Below are 24,313 nucleotides of genomic sequence, written 5' to 3' on the forward strand. Positions count from 1 at the left end.
TGTGATAAAAAAATAATAGCAATACTAGGACTGCCAGCAGTCATGGACGGGGCCGGCCGGATGTAGCGTTAAGAGGAAAAATTGAGTTACAGCAAACAAAGCACATTTACTCAGCATCACCCAGGACTCGAACTCACAACCTTTGACACCAAGGGCAAGTCATGAACTTGTTAAGCTATCTGTTGGTGGTTTGAAGAGAGGAGGCATTATGACTGAAGCAACCAGCAGGGTGCATGATAAGATCGGTCCATCCATATTAAGGCAGATTTCAAACTAGTGTCAAATATTCCGTTTTCAAGATAAGATTCTGAGAATTTGCGTACTTTATCTAGACAACATAGAGATGTCTGTAATTTATTTGTACGGAGTATGGAATGCTCCATGAGCGAAAAACTGATGTTTAAAGATGCTCTATATTCCATTGACTACAATGGTTTCCATAAGGGCAGCATTCAAATCATTTTTAAAAATTCAGTTTTTCAGATTGAAGTCTGCTGCTGTAGCGCCACCACCTGGACTATTTGCCCCAGACTGAGTGTCGATGGAACTGGAACTATGTGCCAAGTTTGATGATTTTTCATGCATGGGAAGGCAGTTTTAGTATAAAGATAGAATAATAATACATACAAACACAATAGGAACTGTCAGTGGAGCTGCTGCCGGCCCCTAATAAAGACAGCATAAGCCACTTTCACCATTGGTTCCAATTACAGCAAGTTGAAAATTGGACGCAGGATGGTTGCAAATATGGTCCCATTCCAGAATAGGAATTCTCTATGACATAACCCCTCTACTTTAATCCCTATGGTCTCAATTTAATTTGCAATGTGCAATATATTAATACCAAAACAGTCCTTGAAACAGGCACTTTCTAGGCAGAACACTTGGATGAAATTATAAAACTCTGCGTTTTGTTGGTCTGTTAGAAGACCTGGGAAGGTTGACATACTCTGTCATCAGTAGCAATTTTGCTATATTCAACAATTTTTCCCAAATAAAAAGAACAATAAAATAATACAAATGTGACCACACATTCTATGGGTGTCACACTTTCATCATTTCCACTACTAATCTTAAGCGTTTCTGTTTATCTATTCTATTTTGTAACTTCTCTGAAATAATGCATTTTTTGCAGAAGCAAGGACAATTTAAACTTTATGCCAACCAAGAGAACCCCAAACATTTTATTGCATATTTACTTGACATGGTTTTAGTTCAAATATTGGAAACATTACATCCTACCGCAATATAAGCTGTATTCTTATTTCACAAAAATTGCAAACTGTCTCAAAACTAGTTATAGTTTGAGAAAATGACTATGACATGAAAATGACTAACAATAATTAGTTAAAGTCAAAATGTACAGATGAATTGAGATCATTATAAAATGTGTTGCAATTTCATTTTTACTGGACAAATTGCCTAAAACTAATTTCCCCAAAGATAATCAAAATTGTAAAATACTGTCATGTTCATTATCATCTATTACTTTCTGTGTCCATGTAATGACATATTAAGATATCAGAAATATTGATGAGGCACATCTTTAATAATACATTTCCTGGATTGGCTGAATTTCCTACAGCTTTTTCCCTTCATGGTTGAGAGTCCACAGGCTTGATCTTGATGTGGATGCCGTTGAGTGAGTGAAGCACCAGTCCAGGAATTATCTTGGGTTTCCTAGTGGGGTCCTCTATCAGCTGATATCTCCTCAGTGTCTGGGCTATCACCACTTTCATCTCATTCATGGCAAAATTCTGACCAATGCAGTTCCTAAGGGAGGAAAACAAATAAAGGTAACAGCAATGTGAGGAACATGAGGACCAATTAAGTTCTTCGGCAAGAAGACATTTATAAAAATTCAATAAGAAAAAAATCGATAAAGAAAAACAAATTAATAAACCTTCTCAAAATACATGCGTTGGTTCATATTGCACAGGATAAAAAACTATTCCACATAATCATACACCTTTGAGGCTTAATCTTCTCATTAGAGGACTAAAACATGCTAATCCATGACAAAACCGCTTGTGAAGAAGGGCCTGGAGCTTGTTTACATGCCCATAGACTTAATACTTCTTCTAAATAAGTAGCCAGTGAGAACCTGACTGTCTGGTTCTCTAAAATAGTGGTTGAGTCACATGGTGTCAGGTGTGGACAAACCTGGGGCCAGCAGAGAAAGGCACAAAGGCATACGGTGACCTTTTTGAAGCATTCTCTGGCAGGAAACGGAGTGGGTTAAAGACCTTTTTAGGATATAAGAAGATAAAAACACAAAACAAAACAGAGAAACGTCAGTGTGGTATAAAAGTCCTGCAGTTTGCTGTTTTGTCTGCCTTAAAGCAATAAATAATTGCCAAACAGTCACAACAGCCATGTTTGCATTTTGTACATTTTATTCATTCATAGAACATTTACTGAACTCATGCTTTGGACAGCAGCGCTGTACTTAATACAATTAGACAGATTCATGCCTGGGACCTGACCCGTATGAACGCAGTCTTCTACTGTTTGCCACTGAGCAGCTCCAACAGCGGTTAACCTTCAACAATTGAAGGTTAACCACCTTGCTCACTGGCACCCCAATGGTAGTTATTGAGGAAGGGGAGAGCGTTTCTCATTGACTTAACCCCAATATTCGCCAAGATTGGAATCAACACCCTCCAGTGACAAGCCCTCTTCTACCACCACTAAGGGTTCACTTACATGAGGGTTCTCCCAGACAGTTGCATTCCTATGAATCCCAAACACACTGGCTCCAATAATACAACCTACAAAAAGAAAAAGATTTATTTTGAGTTAGTCTTGTATATTATGTATGTAGGGTATATTATGTTTGGATTATGAAAGGATGAGTTTAATATGTTAAGCACTACAATACTCATAAGTGATAACACAGTTCATGACAAAATATGAATATTTCAAAACCTTTGCTAGTGCTTGATATGTAGTACAAGGCTGTCAGTAAAATGAAATCTAGGGCTAAAGGACCATCATGGAAATACGACCTGAGACAAAATCAACACAAGTTAATATTTTATTATTATTTATTATATTTTATTTTCTATCTATCACTCTACTGCAATAGAAACCTATAGGGCATACGCGACAGTCTTTGAAAATGATGACGTTTAAACGTTTTGCAAAACACAGCGCTCACAGTATAATCATACCAGTATGTTATCTTGAAAAAACTTTCTGTCAATAGTTGTGTTCTATTTGGATAGGAACTATTTTTTTTCAAAGACTCACCACCTTCTAAGCGGTGTAAGCGTCCACGAGACAGAGGAATCCAAAAATAACTGCTGACAGAAAGCTTTTTTTTTTTTTTTTTACATTTTTTTCAAGATAACATACTGATGATTATACTGTGAGCATCGTGTTTTGTAAAACAACGTTCGTCATAGTTTTCAAAGAATGTCACGACTGTCAGCCCGGTGTTACCGGACGGGCGGAGCAGGCGGCTAGCAAAGTTATGGTTTCTACTATTAGGGATCATGACGGAAAACATGTTATTTGGGCCCAGGGTTCAAAATACCTAACTATTCCTTTAATATTTTATCTGTAACTAATGGGGTAAAGGTTATGAAGGGTGCCATTGTAAAATCAGTATGCTACTATCTATATGACAAAGACCTCCTGTCCAGAAAACAGTAACTGAGATCTATTCAGTTTATCAGTTTCTAATTAGACTCAAATACACCGATGACCTGCAGGCACACTCCTTCCATCAAAGAATGTCATGGGTTTGGTTGTTCTTCGCATCATTCCTGATCCAGGAGGGTAAAGACGGAGGGATTCTTTTATACACATCGTGGTGTATGGAATGTTACTGAGATCCTCCCTAAAAAGAAAATATATATACACCATATCAGTATTGGCAAGCATATTGATTGATATACTTAAAGGGATAGTTCGGAATTTTGAACCCTGGGCCCAAATAACATGTTTTCCGTCATGATCCCTATTAGTAGAAACCATAACTTCGCTAGCCGCCTACTCTGTCTGTCCGGTAACAACCGGCTGCCCCCTCCCACTCTACTGCAATAGAAACCTAGGGGCATACGCGACAGTGTTTGAAAACTATGATAAACACGATGCTCACAGTATAATCATACTGGTGTCAGTACATGTAGATCAGAGGAGCTGAGTATCTGTAGCAAACTCTAAGCTATTGCAGGGTAAACGGATGCAAACACGGACTTCTAGCTAGCCAGCTACAGTTTTATAAACAATTCCATATGTAAAGCCTGCCAGACACATATCCCCCCCCTAGGTTTCTATTGCAGTAGAGTGGGATGGGGCAGCCAGTTGTTGCCGGACTGACCGAGCAGGCAGCTAGCGAAGTTATGGTTTCTACTAATAGGGATCATGACGGAAAACATTATTTGGGCCCAGGGTTCAAAATACCGAACTATCCATTTAATAAATGAAAAATTGAAGGCCTAGTCCACCTGTTGTTAGCTCACACAAACCAGCTGTACATGCACAGATGGCCACTGACTTCTACAGTATGGCAAAAATTTGAATGCAGTGTCCTACCAATCTATGGTGTCCTTGCCATCCAGGGCTTGGATGATCTCATCCCTGCAGATCTGTTGGTGTTCTGGGTTGCAGGCCAGACAGTAGAGGATGAAAGACATGCCACTGGCTGTGGTGTCATGGCCCTCAAACATGAAGGTGTCCACTTCCGCTCGTATATCCTCATCTGACAGACCCTGCTGATTTTCATCCTGAAGTAGAGATAAAGTGTAATAAGATGAAAATAAAAGAGAACCTAATGTACTGTTTGTTAAAGTAATACTAATAATGATATTAATAAACTTATTTGTAAAGCACTTTTTAAAACATTTGCAAATTGCTTTACAGATCATTAAACAATAATCAATAAATGCCAATAAAATAAACAACAGAAATGCTGGAGTGTATGTGGCAGTCAGGGCGGGATTGAGCATTAGGGAGGCAGAGAGGTAGGAGTGGCTCAGCCCAATTAGTAGTATGCTCTCTCTCTTGCAGTGAGACTGGGACTAGCAGTGACGAGTACATTGGTCTGAAAAGTCTAAAGACTGTTGTCTAGCAGAGACTGAGCACTGACTAAATTTAGTTTTGTTCTCTTGAGAACCGTCAGAGACAGCACTTTGAGGTAGCCTGTTTGTAATTGAGTTAAAGTGTGCTTGTGCATCAACGCTCCTCTTGTCCTCTCCCATCCGACCCTGCAATGTTTGTGAAAGTGGTGGCCAGTATAGAGGCCTAGATGGAGACTGCACCCAGACTCACGGCACTCCCTGCCACCCCACCCTCAGCCCCCTCAGGTAGGGACCCTCTCTAGCCAACTCTCTAAACTAATGCGCCTTTCCCCTCTATCCCACAGGTCCCAGTCTCAGTGGCCGCTGCGCCGGACCCACAGGAGGCCCCTCAAGCACCACAACAGGTGTGATGCAGGCATCCTGACTACTTGCAAAAGGCAAACTTTATTTATATAGCACATTTCATACACAAGGTGTGGAAGAAAATTCAACATATGTATTAACAGCTGAACTGGGGTCACCTCAGGGAATGTAGGGTTACAGTGAGGTGACCATACATCATGAAACCTTACATTCTATTTTCTTCCACACAAGGCAAATACAGTGCTTCACATAAAACAGAAAAAAACATACACACACCACAACTATTTAAAATGACATTAAAAAAGAAAGAAAGAAAGATAGAGATAAAATAGGTAAAAATAAATAAATAAATAAAATAAATAAATAAAGATAATAACATTAGTGGAAGATTTAGCGGAAGGCCACAGAGAAAAGGAATGTTTTGAGCCGACTTTTAAAAGAGCTGACAGTGGGAGCACATCTCAGTGCTTCTGGAAGTTTATTCCAGTAATTGGGAGCATAATTACTAAAAGCAGCTTCACCTGATTTAGTTTTCACCCTGGGAACAACTAACAGACCGGCCCCAGATGACCTCAGAGGTCTGGGTGGCTCATATCCTAGGAGCAGGTCAGAAATGTATTTTGGAGCTAAGCCATTTAGCGCTTTATAGACAAGCAGCAGAATTTTTAAATCAATTCTATGGCACACTGGAAGCCAATGCAGTGACCTAAGAACTGGTGCAATGTGTTCTGTTTTCTTTGTCTTAGTCAGAACTCTGGCAGCAGCATTCTGAATGAGCTGTAACCAAGACCGGAGAGAAGACCATTGCAGTAGTCTAACCTGCAGGTAATGAAAGCGTGTATCAGCTTTTCTAAATCAGGTTTTGACATAAGACCCTGTACTTTGGTTATATTTTTTAGGTGATAAAAGGCTGATCTTGTAATGGTATTGATATGTTTTTTTTAAATTGAGATCGGCATCCATAATAACACCAAGATTCCTAGCTTGGACTCTTGAGAGACAGGGAGTCAAGGTGAGCCCTAATTGTCTGCCTCTTTTCCTTAGAACCAAAGATAATTACCTCAGTTTTGTCTTTATTTAGCTGAAGAAGGTTTTGGCACATCCAGTCATTAATTTCCTCAATACACTGAATCAGAGAATCTACAGGACCAAAGTCACTTGAAGAAAGAGATAGATATAGAGCTGAGTGTCATCTGCATAATTGTGGTAATGAATGCTATTTTTCTGTATGATATGTCCTAGTGCAGCTATGGGCAACTTGGATGGTGGTGGAGGCCACAGAATTTATGTACTGGCCATCAGGGGGGCGCAGATTCACTTGGAACACACACACACACACACACACACAAATTCCATGTATTGTATGTAATTATTAACAAATATACTAGGTCTGACATCTTCATTGACATTTTTCAATCTTTCAGGGAAAATCCTCTAATAAGCTCACAAAACAAATATCATCAGGTTCACAGAAATGTTTTTTTTTTTTTTTTTTTTACAAGTGGCATGTTTGTATTGAACAGGTTATTTCACAGTGGAATAAAACTATTTGAAACTATTTGAAAGCACGGAAAATGTGTGTGCATTAAGATTAAACATTAAGATGAAACACTCACATAGACATTAGTTGTCTGAACTTGAACTTAATCAGACACTTGTAGCCTGTCGTGCTGACGCACAATAAGGGGAATGTAAACATCGATGCCAGTGCATCTAAGCTGCATCAGATGACACAATGTTTCGTCTGACAGTCTGTTTCTCTCTTTTGACTTGATGTGCTTCATCGTGGAGAAGTTGCTCTCACATATGTATGTGCTCTCGAACATGCTGGCCTGTTTAAGCGCCAAATCTCTCAAGAGAGGGAAGCAGGTCTCGGGCAACAGTCTCCAAAAATAATAATAATAATAATAATAATAATAATAATAATAAAAAATTAAAAAATAATAATAATAATCTTTATTTGTATAGCGCTTTTCAAAACAAAGTTACAAAGTGCTTTACAAAACATGATAAAAGAATACAACATACTCAGGAGTCCAACATTGTCATAAATAAGATAAAAATAAATAAAACATGAAGCATAGACACCAAATAAAACGTAAAAAGTTTATAATAAAAGTAATAAAAGTGATAAAAATGAATGAAAACAGACAGAAATACTATAAATACTATGAAAAAGCCTTCCTGTAAAAGTGGGTTTTAAGAAGCGATTTAAAAGAATACACTGAATTTGCTAGCCTAAGCAAATGGCCGCGGGCTGGATTCAAACCCAGGTCACTGCGGAAAGGACTGAGCCTTATATGGAGCCTTATAACTGTACAAACACAGTGAGCCACCAGGACGCCCCACCTGCATCTTTCAAAATAACGATGATAATGTTACGTGACGTAACGAGTGTTTCACCTTACGTCACGAAACAACCAGTTGTTGTCAACCAGGAGAGTCAGAGAAATCACTCTCTGACTCCTCCCTTTCTTGATGCTCCTCCCTCCCTTTCTCTGACTCCTCCCTCCCTTACTCTGACTCTCCTCCCTTTCTCTCAAGTGGTGGAATCGCAGCTTGACACTCTGTTTCTTCTGATTATGATCTCATGATGGACCAGGCATAGAGATATAACACTAGAGAGGACATGGCGTCATTAAGCGTGGGATAATCGTCCGCCATCTTACCTGGGTCCAGTTTACCTGTAACTACAACAGCTGCCTATGGGAAGCAACCACTGTTGTCCTGATCTGGACCTAACTGCTGCACTAAAAGGACCAAAGAGACCAGAGAAGCTGGCAGCAACTTCCACACATCAGTAGAGTAGAAGATAGAGGCTGTTTTATATGCTAAATTTAACTGACACAACTTAAAACACAACATTTCTGGCTAGTAATCGCCAACAGACTGGAGTTATATTTGAAATAGTTTGTAACGGTATTTGTTAGCTAGTTAGCTGTTAGATGCAATCCTTACATTTCAGATGTATGTTAGTTGGCTAGCTCTCTGCTGCCATACAAACACGTTTCTGAGAACAATCAGCACACATCATTCAGCATTATGTACAACCAGTGTTTCCCCTTCTACTGTGGCAGGTCGCCACGGTGAAATCATGACCCGCCATGCTAAAAATACGTTCTATAGTGTTTACTATAGTATTTGTGTAGTACTCAGTAGCGACACTGCTGGCACAGCTTCACCTACTGACAAGGCTACTGCTGTTGCTACTACTACTACTGCTACTGTTGAAGTAGTAGGAGGAAGGGAGGAGAGTCAGAGAAAGGGAGGGAGTAGAGTCGAGGAAGGGAGGGGGGAGAGTCAGCGAAAGGGAGGAGAGTCAGAGAAAGGGAGGGAGTAGAGTCGAGGAAGGGAGGGGGGAGAGTCAGCGAAAGGGAGGAGAGTCAGAGAAAGGGAGGGAGAAGAGTCGAGGAAGGGAGGGGGGAGAGTCAGCGAAAGGGAGGAGAGTCAGAGAAAGGGAGGGAGGAGTCAGAGAAAGGGAGGGAGGAGTCAGGGAAAGGGACGGAGGAGTCAGAGAAAGGAAGGGAGGAGTGTCGAGAAAGGGAGGGAGGAGAGTCCGAGAAAGGGAGGAGAGTCAAGAAAGGGAGGGAGGAGAGTCAAGAAAGGGAGGGAGGAGAGTCAGAGAAAGGGAGGGAGGAGAGTCAAGAAAGGGAGGGAGGAGAGTCAGAGAAAGGGAGGAGAGTCAGAGAAAAGGAGGGAGGAGAGTCGAGAAAGGGAGGAGAGTCAGAGAAAGGGAGGGAGGAGAGTTGAGAAAGGGAGGGAGGAGAGTCAAGAAAGGGAGGGAGGAGAGTCAGAGAAAGGGAGGAGAGTCAAGAAAGGGAGGGAGGAGAGTCAGAGAAAGGGAGGGAGGAGAGTTGAGAAAGGGAGGATAGTCAGTGAAAGGGAGGAGAGTTAGAGAGAGGGACGGAGGAGAGTTGAGAAAGGGAGGGAGGAGAGTCAGAGAAAGGGAGGGAGGAGAGTCGAGAAAGGGGGGGAGGATTTATTTTACTAGTTTGCACCGAGGGCCGCAGAACTGGTAGGAACAACTGCACAATTAAGGAAACAGATTGGATAGAAAATTTGAGAATGTCTCACAACACTTATCTCCGTCTCTTTCAAAATAACAATGATGATGTTATGTAACGTACAGAGTGTTGTGCCTTACGTCACGTAACAACCAGTTGTGCAGTCCGGTTCTGGTACACACTACTCGAACTAACCGAATCCGGTCTGAAATCCAGTAGTCAATACCTGAATTTTCAGGTAGTGAGTTCGGTTGTAGAATGCGGTTCTCTCCTTAAAAACCAAACTGTGTGAACTTAACAGGATTAAGCACTCCAATGAGGAGTGACAACCGTATTTAGTTGCAGTGTAGTGGCATTTAGCCCATAGGTGCTCTAGAGCCCCTTTCACACTGGACAAAAAACCCACTAACACCCACTAACATCTGGCTTTTGGTTCAGTCGGCGTTGAGTTTGAAAGAGAGACTGAAGTAAAAGATATAAAAAAGTAACCACCGTAACATTAGTCACTGGCCTCCATGCTGCTTTCTACTGTTTGCTATCCCTGTTTTCCGGTGCGTTCGTGACGTTGAAGGTGACACACCAGAAAAAAAACAGAAAGGCAAACTCGTCTACTGGCAATGTGAAAGGAGTCAATCGCCTATTTTTAGCGGGTTTACCCGCGTTTAAAAAACCTGCATATACACGCTAATTTTGGTGTAAAAAGGGTATAGGGTTAGTATTACCTGACTGACTGAATGACTGACTGACTGACTGGTTGACCTGAATTTGGCTTCTGATGCCCTCGGCTGTGCCGTGGGAAAAATATTATGCTTATGACTGAATAGACAATGTCATAATGCAGAGTGGTTCCTCACTTCTATAATTACATTCGTTGAATGTCAATAATATTGTGGAATGGTTTGGGGTTGTGATGACATAACATACCCTTGCGCAGAGAAGGATGTCCAGAAAGTCCAAGTTTCTCTTGGCTTGTATTTGGTCCAGCTCCTCCTCTTCCTTTAGCGCTTCTTTCCTCTTTCGTATGACTTCCTCTACCAAACAACGCATCATGGAAGAGTATTAGATACATGATTATTACAGGCTCACTATAGTGACGTAACAGATAGTGTAATATATGTCAATCATAGGTTTACAGCACACTGTAACTTAAAGTGATCAGATCCAGCATCACTGAGATTTACCTGTATGACTGTGAGCCACCCTTAATGCCTTCCTATATCTGAAGCCATGTGGGCTGAGGTGGAAAATGATATCGCTGTGATACAGAAAGGTCCTGAACCGCAGAAAAGTCAGATAACTGAGCTCATAAACTGCTTTGATGTATGCACTTGTTCCACTGAAATGAAAAGATAACTTAATTAAATTTAAAAGCTAAATTCCCTGCACTTACAATTTACACAGGTGAAGCAATAAACAACTTCAGAGATAAAATACAATTTAAATTAGGAACTATGGAATAATCGTCCCATAACAATAATGACTAACCCCTCATTTTGACAGTTGCTGTTGTAGCTGAAGGCACACTGCATGATGCTGTCCAGTGACATGAAGCTCACGTATTCAAATAATTCAAATGACACATTGGTTTTTGCATGACCCTCCCATTTGTCCTGGAAATAGTGGGAAAACAGAAGTGATCTCTCTGCAGGAGCTGGACAAAACAAATTCCCACAAATGTCTCTACCCCCACCCACTGATTTACTCAACCAACTCTGTTCACAAATACATGTAGTTAGCCTGTAATTATAATTTCATCAATTTTTTATATACCATTATGTCTTGTAATTAATACTAATACTAATACTACTAACTATTATTATTATAAACTGTATAACAACATACAGTATATTGCCATGGACATACCAACATAGCTTTTGTAGAATCTGACGTCAGTTTTACATATGGCTTCAAAACACGGTAATGGAAACCTGGGGTCAGGAGCCTTCTGTTGCGAAACCACTTCTGGCCTTTTGACACCAGCAAACCGTCTCCTAAAGAGAAAAAATATACCTATGTGTACATATATTCAGTATATATACACATTACAGTTGTTCTCCCATACAGAGAGAGGTTTAAATAAGCAACTCCCTAATAGGTTGTGTACATATATATAGTATGAAAACGGCATGCATTCTTACCAATCCATGGTACAAGAAATTTATATGCAAACTCATCTTTTGGCTCTGTTGAGAAACAAAAAATGGTTGCAGAATTGCCTTTGGTTATACAAATATGCATAATGTGTTTAATGTGAAACATTGTCTGAATTGATATAATAGGTAGTGTATCACAGAGGCTCAAAATAATCGCACACACACTCACACTCACACACACACACCTGTTGATGCCAGTATCGTTTTCACATAATCTGGGTGGTGAATGTTGAGGAATGAAACAAAAGGACCCAACCACAATGGAAAAGCCAAAGGGTATTGCTCTCCCCATCTCAGCAAATTGTTAAAATCTTGCCCATCTTGTTTCAACTGCCAGAGAAAAGAGAAAACTTATTTACCATTGAAAACTTTAACTGTACCTCTCAACTCTTTATGCACGATTTATAATTTCCCTCTATCTTCCCTCTCCACACACTACTTGAATGAAGAAATACTGTAAAATTAAGTGCTGCAGGCATTTGCAATGAAATTCATCATGTTGCATTTGCTACCACATTATTGCATGTTTGTAATTTAATTACCTGGTTAACATGTCCAAGAAGCCAGTGTCCTGGTGGTCCTGGAAAAGGTTCAAGATTCCTAAGCAATTCCCTTCTTTTGATGATCAGAACAGTTAACTTAAAGATAACAAATGCTAAACAAAGTAGTGCAAACAAGTGATCCAGCGGAAACTGTGTTGCTTTCTTAACAGTTTCAGTAAATTCCATTCGTATTACATGTAGAATCATCTTCACGCTTTCTCAACAGTGTATTCGAAAAGCTCTGCACACAGCAGAAGGTGATCTTCCTTATAAGTGCACTAGCACTTATGCCTGACCACACTATGTGGTTAGGCATATTTGGTATTTGTGTACACGCTACAGGCAATGTAATAAAAACTTTATTTATATAGCACTTTTCTAAAAAATGGTTAACACAGTGCTTTACAGACCAGCCTAAAATCAAACAAGATGATACAGCAGCAATAAAACGATACAGCGGCGATAAAAAAAAACAGTACTGTAAGAACATTAAAGGAGGAAAAAGTAAAAGAAGAAAACAGTGGTAATAAAACATAAGTAAATAAAAGAAATGAGAACTGTAAGCACAGTAAAAATAAAATAAAATCAATAAGATCAAGTAAAAGCAAATTTATAGAGAAATGATATTGATGATAAATTATAGAGAACGGAATTAAAAGTTGAGAGTGACTTGATTGATCTTATGAATAGAGGTTAGGCATGAGACGATACACTCAACCCACGATACAATATGTGGGTTGTATCGATAAGTTTCACGATACGATATTCACACAATACGATATTCACACAAAATATAACACACTAAGTCCGCATTTTTAATATATATATTATTTCATATTAAATCATACAGCTACAGTATCATTATATTAAACAAAAATAACATTTTGATAATTTTTCCTCTTACAGTGCATGCTTAGTTTACTTTCTGCTGTACCACTGTAATATTTTTCTTTAAGAAAATGAGAATGTGAACCACTGCACTATCAATGCATTAAAGAAAAATAAAATGTAGAGATGCTTAATTACTTTCTAGACCAGTGTCATATTTTTCTTTAAGAAAATTAGAGTAACATGAAATCAAACCACTGCAGTATTTGGTGATCTCCTGTGCTCAGGGGGATGACGAGGGAAATTCATGGCGGAAAGACTGCTGCAAAGTCATCTGGCGCATGTTCATTTGCCCCAAAACATAGCAAAACGTAGCAAACAGGAAGTAACGTTTTCCAGTTGAATGATATGTTTGCTCATAAAACCTCCTTGCGTTCAACGCACTACCGTTTCCTTCCGTTACTTCCTGTTTGCTACGTTTTGGGGCAGTTGAACGTGCCCCGTCCTTTCGGTCGAGTACCTAGCTCAGGAGTTTTAGCCGTTTTATTTTCAGCTAACTTGTCCTTGTGGCAGCAACGTAAATGCGCTATCATAGATGTAATGTTGCTGCTGGTGTATGGAAGCGCAGCTTTACAAATCTTGCAAACGGTTTGTTTTTGTGCACGATCTTTGACTCATTTTCATACGTAACAGGAAAACAAAAAAACTGCCAGACTAGTCACTTGAACTGACCCGGTGCGTCCTCAATCTCCAGCCGAGATTCACTAGCCATGCTGGCACCTGGATCTCAGCTCATCAAAGTAAATTGAGATGGAGGCAGAGTGAAAGACCATTTATGCAAAGCAGAATAGTGCCACCCTTTGTTTAAAGGATAACGCTGGTGTTTTTTAATGCATTTCTTACCGTCAACAAATCCTATGAAAATAACAAAATCAACAATGCGTTTGCTCTACTCCTGTTACTTTCCGACTCCCCACATACCGTTTTTAGCCGTCAACCCGGAAGTAATTGGCTCCAATTGTAAGCTAAAAACCTTTAAATACAGCTCACAAAGACGTAGTATCTATTTTAAAAATCGCTAACTGTTACCACGAAATGTCAGGCTATTGTAGTTATTACCAAATCAAATTCAAATGGGAACAAATTCTTCTTCATTACGCCGGGGACTATTTTCGGTGCTACAGAACTACTTTCCCGAGATTGCAAATGTGTTTACAGCCGGCTTATTAACTTGTTTGAGGAAAAAATCGGCTGGCCCGGTGCATCCTGATTTTGTTATTTTCATAGGATTTGTTGACGGTAAGAAATGCATTAAAAAACACCAGCCTTATCCTTTAAAATGAGTAACTGCTGATAAATCTACCACAAGTAGCCTACATATTTGTCCAGTATGTCATAAAATATGTTAATTTAATCACGCAATACACAATACACGGGCATATTTATATGTTATTTTGTATTGCGAAATTCAATACAACAATATTTTGTCTCATGCCTAATAGAGGTCATTCATTCCAAAGTTTGGGGGCCCTCACTGCAAATGCCCGGTCTCCCTTTGAGACAAGTCGGGAGGTATACCGAAAGAAGAGCCTTATTAGCCGACCTAAGTGTACACACCTGAATGTAGGGGGTTAAAAGCTCAGAAATATAGGCTAGGGCCAGACCATTGACTGCTTTGTAGGTGATGAGTAAAATCTTAAAATCAATTATGAATTCTATAGGAAGCCAGGGAGGCTAAAATTGAGCTGATGTGGTCTCTCCTCTTGGTACCTGTTAAAAGCCTGCTGCATATTGAGCCAATTGTAAAACGGGAGAGAGCTTTATGGCTGATGCCAGAGTAAAGAGTAAAGAGAGTTACAATAGTCCAGTCTAGAAGAAATAAAAGTGTGGATTACCTTTTCCAGGTCTGTAGTGGATGAAAGCAACCTGATTTTGGATATACAGTATTTCTCAATTGAAGACAACATGACTGAACAACTTTTTTAACATGAGCCTCAAAACAGAACACCAAGGGTGGGCATGGGTATAAGGCTTTTCATTGGAGGATAGACAACCTACAGTAGGTCATTCTGAATTTTGCTGACGGAGTGCGATGGCCCAAACAAAACAACCTCAGACTTGCTCTCATTGAGCTGCAAAAAGTTTTGAGCCATCCAGCACTTAATATCAGCCAGACAGTGGTTGAGAGAGACGAGGCCAGCAGGGTCATTTGGTTTCACCGGCAGATATAATTGTGTATCATCTGTGTACCAGTGGAAGGATACATCATACTTCGGATTATGTAGCCAACTGTGAGTATATATAAACTGAAAAGAATCAGACCTAAAATGGAACCCTGGGGCACACCACAGGTAATGTTTGCAGATGAGGAGGAGGAAGTACCTATCCTAACGGAGAAGGTTCGATTTAAAAGGTACGATCTGAACCAGTCGAGTGCAGGCCCAGTGACACCGACCCAATCATGCAGACGGCCTAGTAAGATAGTGTGGTCCACGGTGTCAAAAGCTGCAGTGAGATCTAGTAGAACTAAGAATGAGCAGTTGCCTGTCTGCTGTTAACAAGAGGTCATTTGCCATCTTTATAAGAGCGGTTTCAGTGCTGTGAGATGATCTAAAGCCTGATTGAAATATATCTAGAACGTTATTTTCAGTCAGATGTGAAATCAGTTGATTTGCGCCTATTTTTTCTAAGACCTTAGATAGGAATGGCAACTTGGATATGGGTGTGTCTAATTTTTTTTTTTGTGAGGAGTAGTTCTACTACAGGCTACTTAAAACAGGAGGGGAAAACGCCAGAGGCCAATGAGCTATTAATAAAGGAGAGGATGAATGGACCAATTACATTGAGGACCTCCTTCAGGAATTTGGTGGGAACAACATCAAGCATGCAAGTAGTGGACTTCATGTGAGAGATTAGCTCTATTAAATCCATAAAATAAATTTGATCTGGATAATCAAGCACAGCAGGGATTTCAGGAGAGATCTCTAGATTTTGGTTTGGTGGGATGATCTGATGTCTGATATACTCAACATTATTTAAAAAGAAAGACAAGAATTCCTCACATTTCTCAGGCAACGCTTTAAGAGTTAAGCCGGAGAACGAGGGGCAACAACAGAGTTAATAACACATAATAATACTCTCGAGTTATGAAGTTTTTGGAGATCAGATGAGAAAAATATTTGGCTCTTGCATTTTTAACTGGTTCTTGGTATTCCCTCATCAGGTTAGTTAGGATATCATGGAAAAAACTTGTAATTTATTTGCTTTCCATTTCCGCTCAGCTTTTCTGCATTCTCTCTTTAGGGAACAAGTATGCCCGTTAAGCCAGGGTAAAGATTTTTAGGTTTAAGCTTTCTGATTATATAAGGTGCAATGTCACCGAGAATAGATGGCCAGGTGCTGTTGAAGACATTTACTAACTCCTCTGTATCAAAAAAGTTTGTGATCACAGAGGGAGAGGAAGTACTCGACAGGAAAGCCTCAGAGAACCTCCAAGCAGTATCAGAGTTAAAAAAGCGTACATGACCATTTTTCTCAAAGAGATCATGAGTAAGACTAGAAGGGCACTCGGAGAGCGCAGACCTCCGCCAAGGTTCGTGCTATTATTGCTTGTTCGTGAGTCGGATCTAGATCCGCTCCAAAGTTTAATGGGTTCTTCTTTGGCCCATGCTACACCCTTCCACGAAGTTTCATGAAAATCGGGCCAGTAGTTTTTCTGTAATCCTGCTGACAAACAAACAATAAACTGTTAAATGGTTTACCAAATGATTTGTTTTTACGGTAAATTAAATGCACAAGAAACTGTAACAGCATTGTGAAAAAGAAGAAAAAATATTTAATCAGGAACTGATATAGCAATAACATGCCAAATGTTGATAGGGTAATATAGTCAAAATAACTAAGGCTTGTAGAGTTATAAATAACTTATCATATTCTATATTACTGGACGAAAATGCCACTTCACCGGTGCAAAGTCCTGTCATACACCATGCACCATCAGGAAAATAGAGTCCTTTGTCATATGTCATTTCTATTTGCATTTGTTCACCCATTTTAAGGACAGAATGATTAGCAAACCGGATCCAAAAATCCTATAAATTTTCGCCATGGCCAAAAAAAAAAAGATAGGATCCAAATACAACCAAAATCACCGAAATGACACTTGAGAGGAAATTTTTAACTGATGCACCTGCTGCCAATTGAACTGAAGGACCTAATCTAAGCCAACAGTTTCCTTTGTTGTTTATATTGGTAGCAGCCATGTACCTTTTCAGTTTCTATTGTAGAGGTAGGCTACTAATATCCATTTCCTCTGTTTAGAACAGTGAACTACACCTACTTCACACATGCAATTAGACAAACCGCTACTGTGTACACAATTAACAAATAAGGTTTTCCAGGAACTGGGTTTTTAGACAAACAACAGTTATAATTGTTGAACAGGTTTGTAAGATGACGGGATATTTGCTTTTGTTACATGTCCCAAGGGAGGGACTGGTGGAGTAGATGCCAAAAACCAGGATAAAAAGATCAGACAGCCAAGCATGGCTTCTCTTTCCAAAACTCTGTTGAATTACATTTATTAAACGTTTTTCAAATGCATATTCTCTGCCATGTTTAACAATTGTATTCAAAGGTCTACAAACCCAGGTCATGAAAGCTTTTACTTTCGCTGTTCTAAATACATAGGTGCGGTTAGCAGTTTCCAGGGAAAACTCCCCTGGCACAAAGGAGTGATAAGTTTTATGTTTATGGAAGCAGCAACAGCGGTTTGTTTGGAATGAATAGAAGAACTGGGTTGGCATGAGTAGCTACCATGGCTGAACAAAGAAATATGGAGGGATTCCTGTTCCTGTGCTAATGTTTGTGTGTGGTGAAACCTCATCTTCTCAGCTAGCAGCATAATAAAACTTACCTACACCACCATGGTCGAATGCTGATAAATTTCAGCTCTGGTTGGTAAATCTATCAGTCATAATATGATCACCTGCTGTCATAACCTTATGGGCTTACTTGTCTTTTACTTTGGACCACACCTAAAAACGCACATTTCCCTCTCTCCCTAAAGCTCCACACGGGTATATAACTGATCTACCATAAGATAGACTTGTTTGGTTAAAATTAGCATAGTGTACTACAGTACTCGCATAGTCTTGTACTGCTGCTAAAGTGCGGATATGCTTATTTGATGACTTGACTCGACTTGTCGTCCAACAGTATTAACAACAGCGCCATCTAGCAGTCAGATGACCAGAGTACAACATGGACAGTGTGTGACGGTGGATATTGTAAATTAAAAGCTCTAAAAGAAGGTAAATTACAGGGAGCCTATGACATCTTATAGGCTATGTCCATGAATATATGCTGCGAAAAGGACATTTGGGGAGAACAAATGCGTTTTCATTTACAACTCATCGCTTCTTAAATATATTCTTTATTTTCAATTTGGTACTTTGCAACGTGTTCGTCAAAAAGGAGTTTATTTTGAAAATTCTGACCGGAAGTCCTGGTTTTCATTCTGCCTGGCTTGGTACCGGTTTGTAGAGCAGCAAGGCTAAAGAGGTCAGCTAACTGCAATTTACTGAGCCATTTTGCTCTTTTTAAACGGCACTGCATGTTGTTAGGTGGATTTAAGCCATCCCATTCAAGCAAAAAGCCAACCACGTCAACTCGAGTACAGCTAACACTAAGGTTAACTAGCTAATGTTAGCTAGCTGCTGCATTGTTTATTAGCTAGCTAGGCTACCTAGCCATGATTTGAGCAGACCCGTGGGGCCTACAGCGAGGAGCCTCTACCGAAAGAGGACACGACAGAATAGTCGCTTTTCATAAGTAAGTGACCAGCTACCTTTTATGCTTGTCAGTGCCCCTCAACAACATGTTTATTTTGCGAGGAGATCAGTTAGCTACGGTTACATTATGGGCATTGATGTTAGCTTGCTTACTTTAGCCACGCAGTAGTTATACTTGTTTAAGTTGGCAAACATGTAGCAGGGACAGTGCATGTAAGAAACTGACATGATACGATTTTTGACCCTCAGATTCAAATACAAGAACGTGTTTTTGTGTCTGACGAAAGATGGAGGCTCCACCTGTTACTGTAATGCCTGTCACTGGGGGTACAATAAACATGATGGAGTATCTGTTGCAAGGTAAGTCACAAATGTCCACAACAAAAGAAAGAAGATTAATCGTCTCAGTAGAATATCAGTGTTTTGATACTGATGTTCTACGTCAGGGATAGGTAACCATGGAGGGCCGAGAAAGAGCAGGTTTTCATTCCAACCAAAGACTACACCTGCGGATTTCACTGATTAGCACACCTTCAACCAAAGAGGGGCAACTAATCCATGACATCACCTGGTGTAATGTTTGGTTGGAATGAAAACTTGCATACTCTCTGCACTCCATGGCACATGTATCCCTGTTTCTGCAATGTTTCTCTACCCTTTCTCATTTCAGGCAGCGTGTTAGACCAGGCCCTCGACAGCCTCTTGCATCGCCTCCGAGGTCTATGTGACAACATGGAACCCGAGACCTTTATGGATCACGAGCTGGTGTACCTTCTGAAAGGCCAACAAGGAAACCCTTTCATTCTGCGTGCCCGGCGCTCCCTCTCCCACCCCACGGCTCCATGGCATCTGCGCTACCTGGGCCAACCTGAAGTGGGAGACAAGAGTCGCCACGCCTTGGTGCGCAACTGTGTGGATGTGGCTGCCTCACACAGCCTGCCAGAGTTCCTTAATGAGATGGGCTTCCGCATGGACCATGAGTTTGTGGCCAACGGACACATTTTCCGTAAAGGCGCAATGAAAGTAGTGGTCAGCAAGCTGTCGCGCATCCTGGTACCGGGGAACACGGAGAACACTGAGCGTCTATCACTATCCTACTTGGTGGAGCTGAGTGTGTTAGCTCCTGCCGGCCAGGACACTGTGTCCGAGGACATGCGCAGCTTTGCTGAGCAGCTCAAACCCCTGGTTCATCTGGAGAAGATTGACCCCAGCAAGCAGAGACATTGATTGACATTGTTTGGGGGGGGGGAGTTGAGTCTCCTCTGACTATCATGGACAAATTAGACCTCTCTTGTTTGTGTGTTTTTGTTTTTTCCATCAGACTGATTCCAACCTGAGCTCAGCAAGTTAGCTGTCTTGGTACTGAAGCAAATTTTTTCAATGTTCTCATGGAAATACAATACAATTTTGACCTGAGACTAGGGTTGGGCGATATGTCAAAATTTTCCTACCGGCCACCGTCAGCCCAACAACCGGCGATTGCCGATATATTCACCGGATGTCAGAGCGGCTGAGATTGTCACTACAATGAGAATAGCTGGTCCACCTTAAGTGAGCTTGGTCAGGTTAGCCATTGTCGCTAACTTCGGGGCTAACCCCCTTCACTTTAATCAAAAACTAAACTAAACTAAATTGTACACACTGTCGCTGCCCGATCTGAGTCAACCGTAGATGTGAGTCGCGCACATCTCACAGCGACAGTCAACTTCTAGTATGTAACGTTAGCTAACTAGAGAAAATGTCCGCTAGCCGTGATGCTAATTTTCGCTATGTTCAACTCCATTGACTTATGCTAAAAACGTTAGCGATCTAAAAGTCCGCTAGCTGCAACGCTAATAGTGCCAAATCCCATTTGATTATGCTAAAGTGTTAGCGACTTAAAAACTGGATCTGAAATGGGTTTGTCGCTGCCCAATCTGAGTTGAACATAGCGAAAATTAGCATCACGGGCTAGAAGTTGACTCTGTCGCTGTGAGATCGGGCAGCGACACACACATTGCACTGCTACATTCACAGCTATACTGCTAACTTCATACTCTCTGCTCCGGTCGCCACTGGAATGTGTGTGACGGTGAGGTCACACACATGCATATATTTATGTTATAGCTAACTGGTTCTTCGGATCACGTCGGAAATCAAATGTGTTTATGTTTATGGTTATACTAAACGCCACTCTGGAAGGCGGAGTGAAAAGGCAACTGTCATAGAGAGGGTGGAGACGTGATTTTAAATACGGGGATAACGGCGCCCAACTCCAACAGCCAGTTCCTATTCGCACACGCTTTGAATTGCGCTTTACAGGTTAATTATTTACCATTAAGTTAGACCATTAAATTAGCAAAATAAAATGACAAAAATCGCCCAAAAAAAATCAACCGGCGATGGACTCAGCCAATCGCCGATAGCCGATATATTCGTCCTATCGCCCAACCCTACCTGAGACTTACACTCTGGTCATTTTGTTATGCGAATTAGAAAATGTCACTAGTGTGTGTCACTATAAAATATCACTGCATTTCCACCAAAGTTGGACCTTAGAAGTTTTCAAGTAAGAATCCACAACTTTTTCATATTATAAATGTCCATTTTGCTCCTCTTTATCACCAATTGTTAACATACAGTACAATAGTGATTCAGCGTTTACATTTGCTGTACTAAACTTATATGAGAGGGGGTTCCTCTTTCCCGGGAAAAATACTGTGCCACACAGGAAGTGATGTCCTTTATGTTTATGGAAGCAACAACAGCAGTCCCCAAAATCAAGAAAAACAAGAATCTTGCATCTTGCAAGAATCTTAGATCTTTGAATTTGAAGTTCCTAAATAAGGTTAAAATATCCTCTGACTTTTGATGACTATTTGCTATTTTTGTTGATTTGTTATTCCTCCTTGAGGTTTGATAGCTATGACAGTTTCGTAGTCTTTAGCAAGGAATAACACCCAAAACACAAAATGAGACAGCAATGACAGCTGTTCCCACAGTGATGCATCATGCACACTGACAGTTTATTTTCTAATGAACTAATATTGTATGCTTTATTTTTTTATACTGTTTAATTTTTATACTGTTTAATTTTTTTTATACAGTTTATTAAAAAACGTTTGATTTTCATTTATGTCCTCTTTTGCATTGATCAGATGAGGGTACTCATGAGTGTCCAAGTCCATTATATTCCACTAGGGGTCTCCCTTGCTCTTTTTGTAAGTCAGGCTGTCTGGTTTGCGCCAGCTGAATTGCCACCTCAGAGCATCTACACATGAGCTGTGGTTGCCATGGAAATAATTAGCTGCGAGATCTGCACATCTCTTCCCCCCACTCTAATTAGCTTTCTCAATTGCTTAATGATACATAGACCTGTGAAAGCCTTCCTTTCTTCCCCTGAACAAAAGCATTGATTTTCCCTCTCTTCCCTTCTCATTTCTACTATTAACCCATTAGTGCCTCTTTCATGGCAACCTGAGCTGGGACTATTACACATGAAAGCACACAGCCGCCTCAAGTTCTTCACTGTTCATACTGAATTCCAAAATGGCCTTTACACTAGTGTGTCATCATTATGGCCAGTCTACTGTGGAGACTGAAGTAACTAATGCACATCCTTCAGTTATGATAATAATGCGCAATAAGTCATGAGTGCTTCTAATAATACCCCTGCAGGGAGATGCATTTGCAGGGATTGCAATGTAAAGTGACCCTGTGCATGTCTAAAGGGAGAGCTTGAGGGCAGATGGCTGTCTCTATGCATTGACCTACCTGCATATCAAGGCTGATGAGGACAAGCTCGCTGGGGCAGAAAGGTGAGGAGATGACTGTTGCTTCCAACATAGGTGCACCTTGAAAGCCACCCTTTGTACATTCAATGTACATAACGTACATTTCAATGGCATTCTATTAATTTGCGTGTTGGCTTGAAGGCAAATCTGTTCCGTGTTGAAATTGAACTTAATTTTACAGTTTCCTACATAGTACACTACAAGTTGACCATCAGTGAGACCAGATTATCTGATGGAGACAGTTTTTATGTTCTTCTAACCACCAGAAGCAGACTTCTGGCCCTTAGGACTAAAGCATGATGTTTCAGCTCTAAGTGAATTATGTATTAAAGAGGCAGATGCCTCCTTGCCCAAGGCTTTATATGTCCAGCATGGATACACTACAGTCTGCTGGCTTTTTTCCACTTAAACTTGTGTTTAGCACAGTGCTCTTTGGTGATGAGCTGGACTCCCACTGCACCTCTACTCCATACTGCCTGGAGAACAGAGGCAGAGCTGGGCTAATCAGTGTCTTGGCATCAGGCCTACTCAGCTATTGTGGATGTAGCCAACCAATGGCTTGCGCAAGTGAGCGATTTAACTCATTGCTGGAGGCCAAGTGATGTGTTGCTTGGTTTATTTGAAGAAATGGAGATATGAGTGCCCACTAAAACTTTATAAGTCTATGAATGTAGTCTCTAGAGGGTACAGTAAGCTAGCGTTCATCAAAGAGATTGACTTTTCATCATCTGTGGTATTGTTGGAAGATTAAGTTACTATGCAAATTCTGTTGAGCATGGGGTCATATGGTATCATTACAATCTGCTTTATGCTTGTAAGCTGATCCATTACAAACACATTTATGACATGTCTGTTATCACGTTTTAAAAAAGCCAACTAGTGATTCCAAAGGTAATGACACCTATTGAAGCAGACTAGGTATAGTACAATAGGATTGTGCTACTATGTGGTATGTCATGTAGGCTACCTATGTGTAGAGTACACACACCTTGATTTGCAGTGTGTTATTGCAATGCAACAACCAACATACAGTAGTTGCACTGTCCACGCGTCCCCTTCAATCATAATCATTAAACTAAACATCTAAACTCATTAGAGGACAATTAGGTTTGCTGCACTTATGGCAATGAAAACAGTACCACTTATGTTCCTCTTTAAGCCATTTTATTGTTCCGGGTCTTTAACTGGTAAATATAATTAATAGGCTGAGCTAGATAGTGCTAGTTAAACCTGTTTTGTTAGACCTCTGAAATGATGCAGAGAAGCTATTACCTGCACGTGTCTTTACTTTCCATTCCACAACAGTCTTAATTAAAACTCTTGGCACCAATTGTCTTTGGTGTCTCTGAACATTATGTTCATACTTGGCAGAGTCGGTGCCAAGATCTATGCCACAATAAGCTGGCTCTTGCCCGGGGCAGGAAGTCTTTAAGTCAGCCTAAATTGGGCCAATGCCACGGAGGGGTGAAATCCGGCCTCGCCTACTCAGGAACATTCCCGATACTTGGATTGGAGCCCTCTCCTTCCTGTGTCATTGGGAGCCCATATGCTTGTTAGAGAGTGTGGGTTGGTTGCTGGGAGGGGAGCAGAACTGGAGGGGTGGTGTTTTCCCAGACAGGCATCGATCTCCCAAGGGTGTCCTTGTGGCTCCACCAGCTTCCCCTCATCCCAGTCCCACTGGAGAGAACGGAGAGAATGGAGAGAACTTGCGCAACACTTTGGTTGCCGGGGATGGCTCAAGTGGTTGGGCCAACGAAATGAGGGTGGGCCTTGCAGAAGTGGGCGGAAAAATTGCATTCCTTTCGTTATGTGAATGAAATTCCGGAGTGCT

At 40.7% G+C, this 24,313-nt stretch overlaps 2 protein-coding genes across 2 annotated transcripts; one reads left to right on the plus strand and one right to left on the minus strand.

Moving 5' to 3' along the window:
- Positions 1 to 1,315: 1,315 nt before the first annotated feature.
- On the minus strand, positions 1,316 to 12,296 carry LOC139933372 (cytochrome P450 4B1-like). Its single transcript, XM_078287075.1, has 11 exons — positions 12,285 to 12,296; positions 11,733 to 11,877; positions 11,258 to 11,385; positions 10,880 to 11,004; positions 10,576 to 10,730; positions 10,319 to 10,425; positions 4,543 to 4,733; positions 3,711 to 3,844; positions 2,707 to 2,771; positions 2,164 to 2,246; positions 1,316 to 1,773 (listed from the first exon to the last, which is right to left on the minus strand). Exons 1-11 carry the CDS (start codon positions 12,294 to 12,296, stop codon positions 1,596 to 1,598), a joined length of 1,323 nt encoding a protein of 440 aa, XP_078143201.1. The 3' UTR covers positions 1,316 to 1,595.
- Positions 12,297 to 18,456: 6,160 nt separating this feature from the next.
- On the plus strand, positions 18,457 to 20,266 carry med18 (mediator of RNA polymerase II transcription, subunit 18 homolog (yeast)). The gene is made up of 3 exons (XM_071927440.2): positions 18,457 to 18,749; positions 18,959 to 19,069; positions 19,380 to 20,266. Exons 2-3 carry the CDS (start codon positions 18,997 to 18,999, stop codon positions 19,934 to 19,936), a joined length of 630 nt encoding a protein of 209 aa, XP_071783541.1. The 5' UTR covers positions 18,457 to 18,749; positions 18,959 to 18,996; the 3' UTR covers positions 19,937 to 20,266.
- The last annotated feature ends 4,047 nt before the right edge of the window (positions 20,267 to 24,313 follow it).

Source organism: Centroberyx gerrardi, chromosome 12 (genome assembly GCF_048128805.1).
Source record: "Centroberyx gerrardi isolate f3 chromosome 12, fCenGer3.hap1.cur.20231027, whole genome shotgun sequence".
NCBI classification, from domain to species: domain Eukaryota; kingdom Metazoa; phylum Chordata; class Actinopteri; order Beryciformes; family Berycidae; genus Centroberyx; species Centroberyx gerrardi.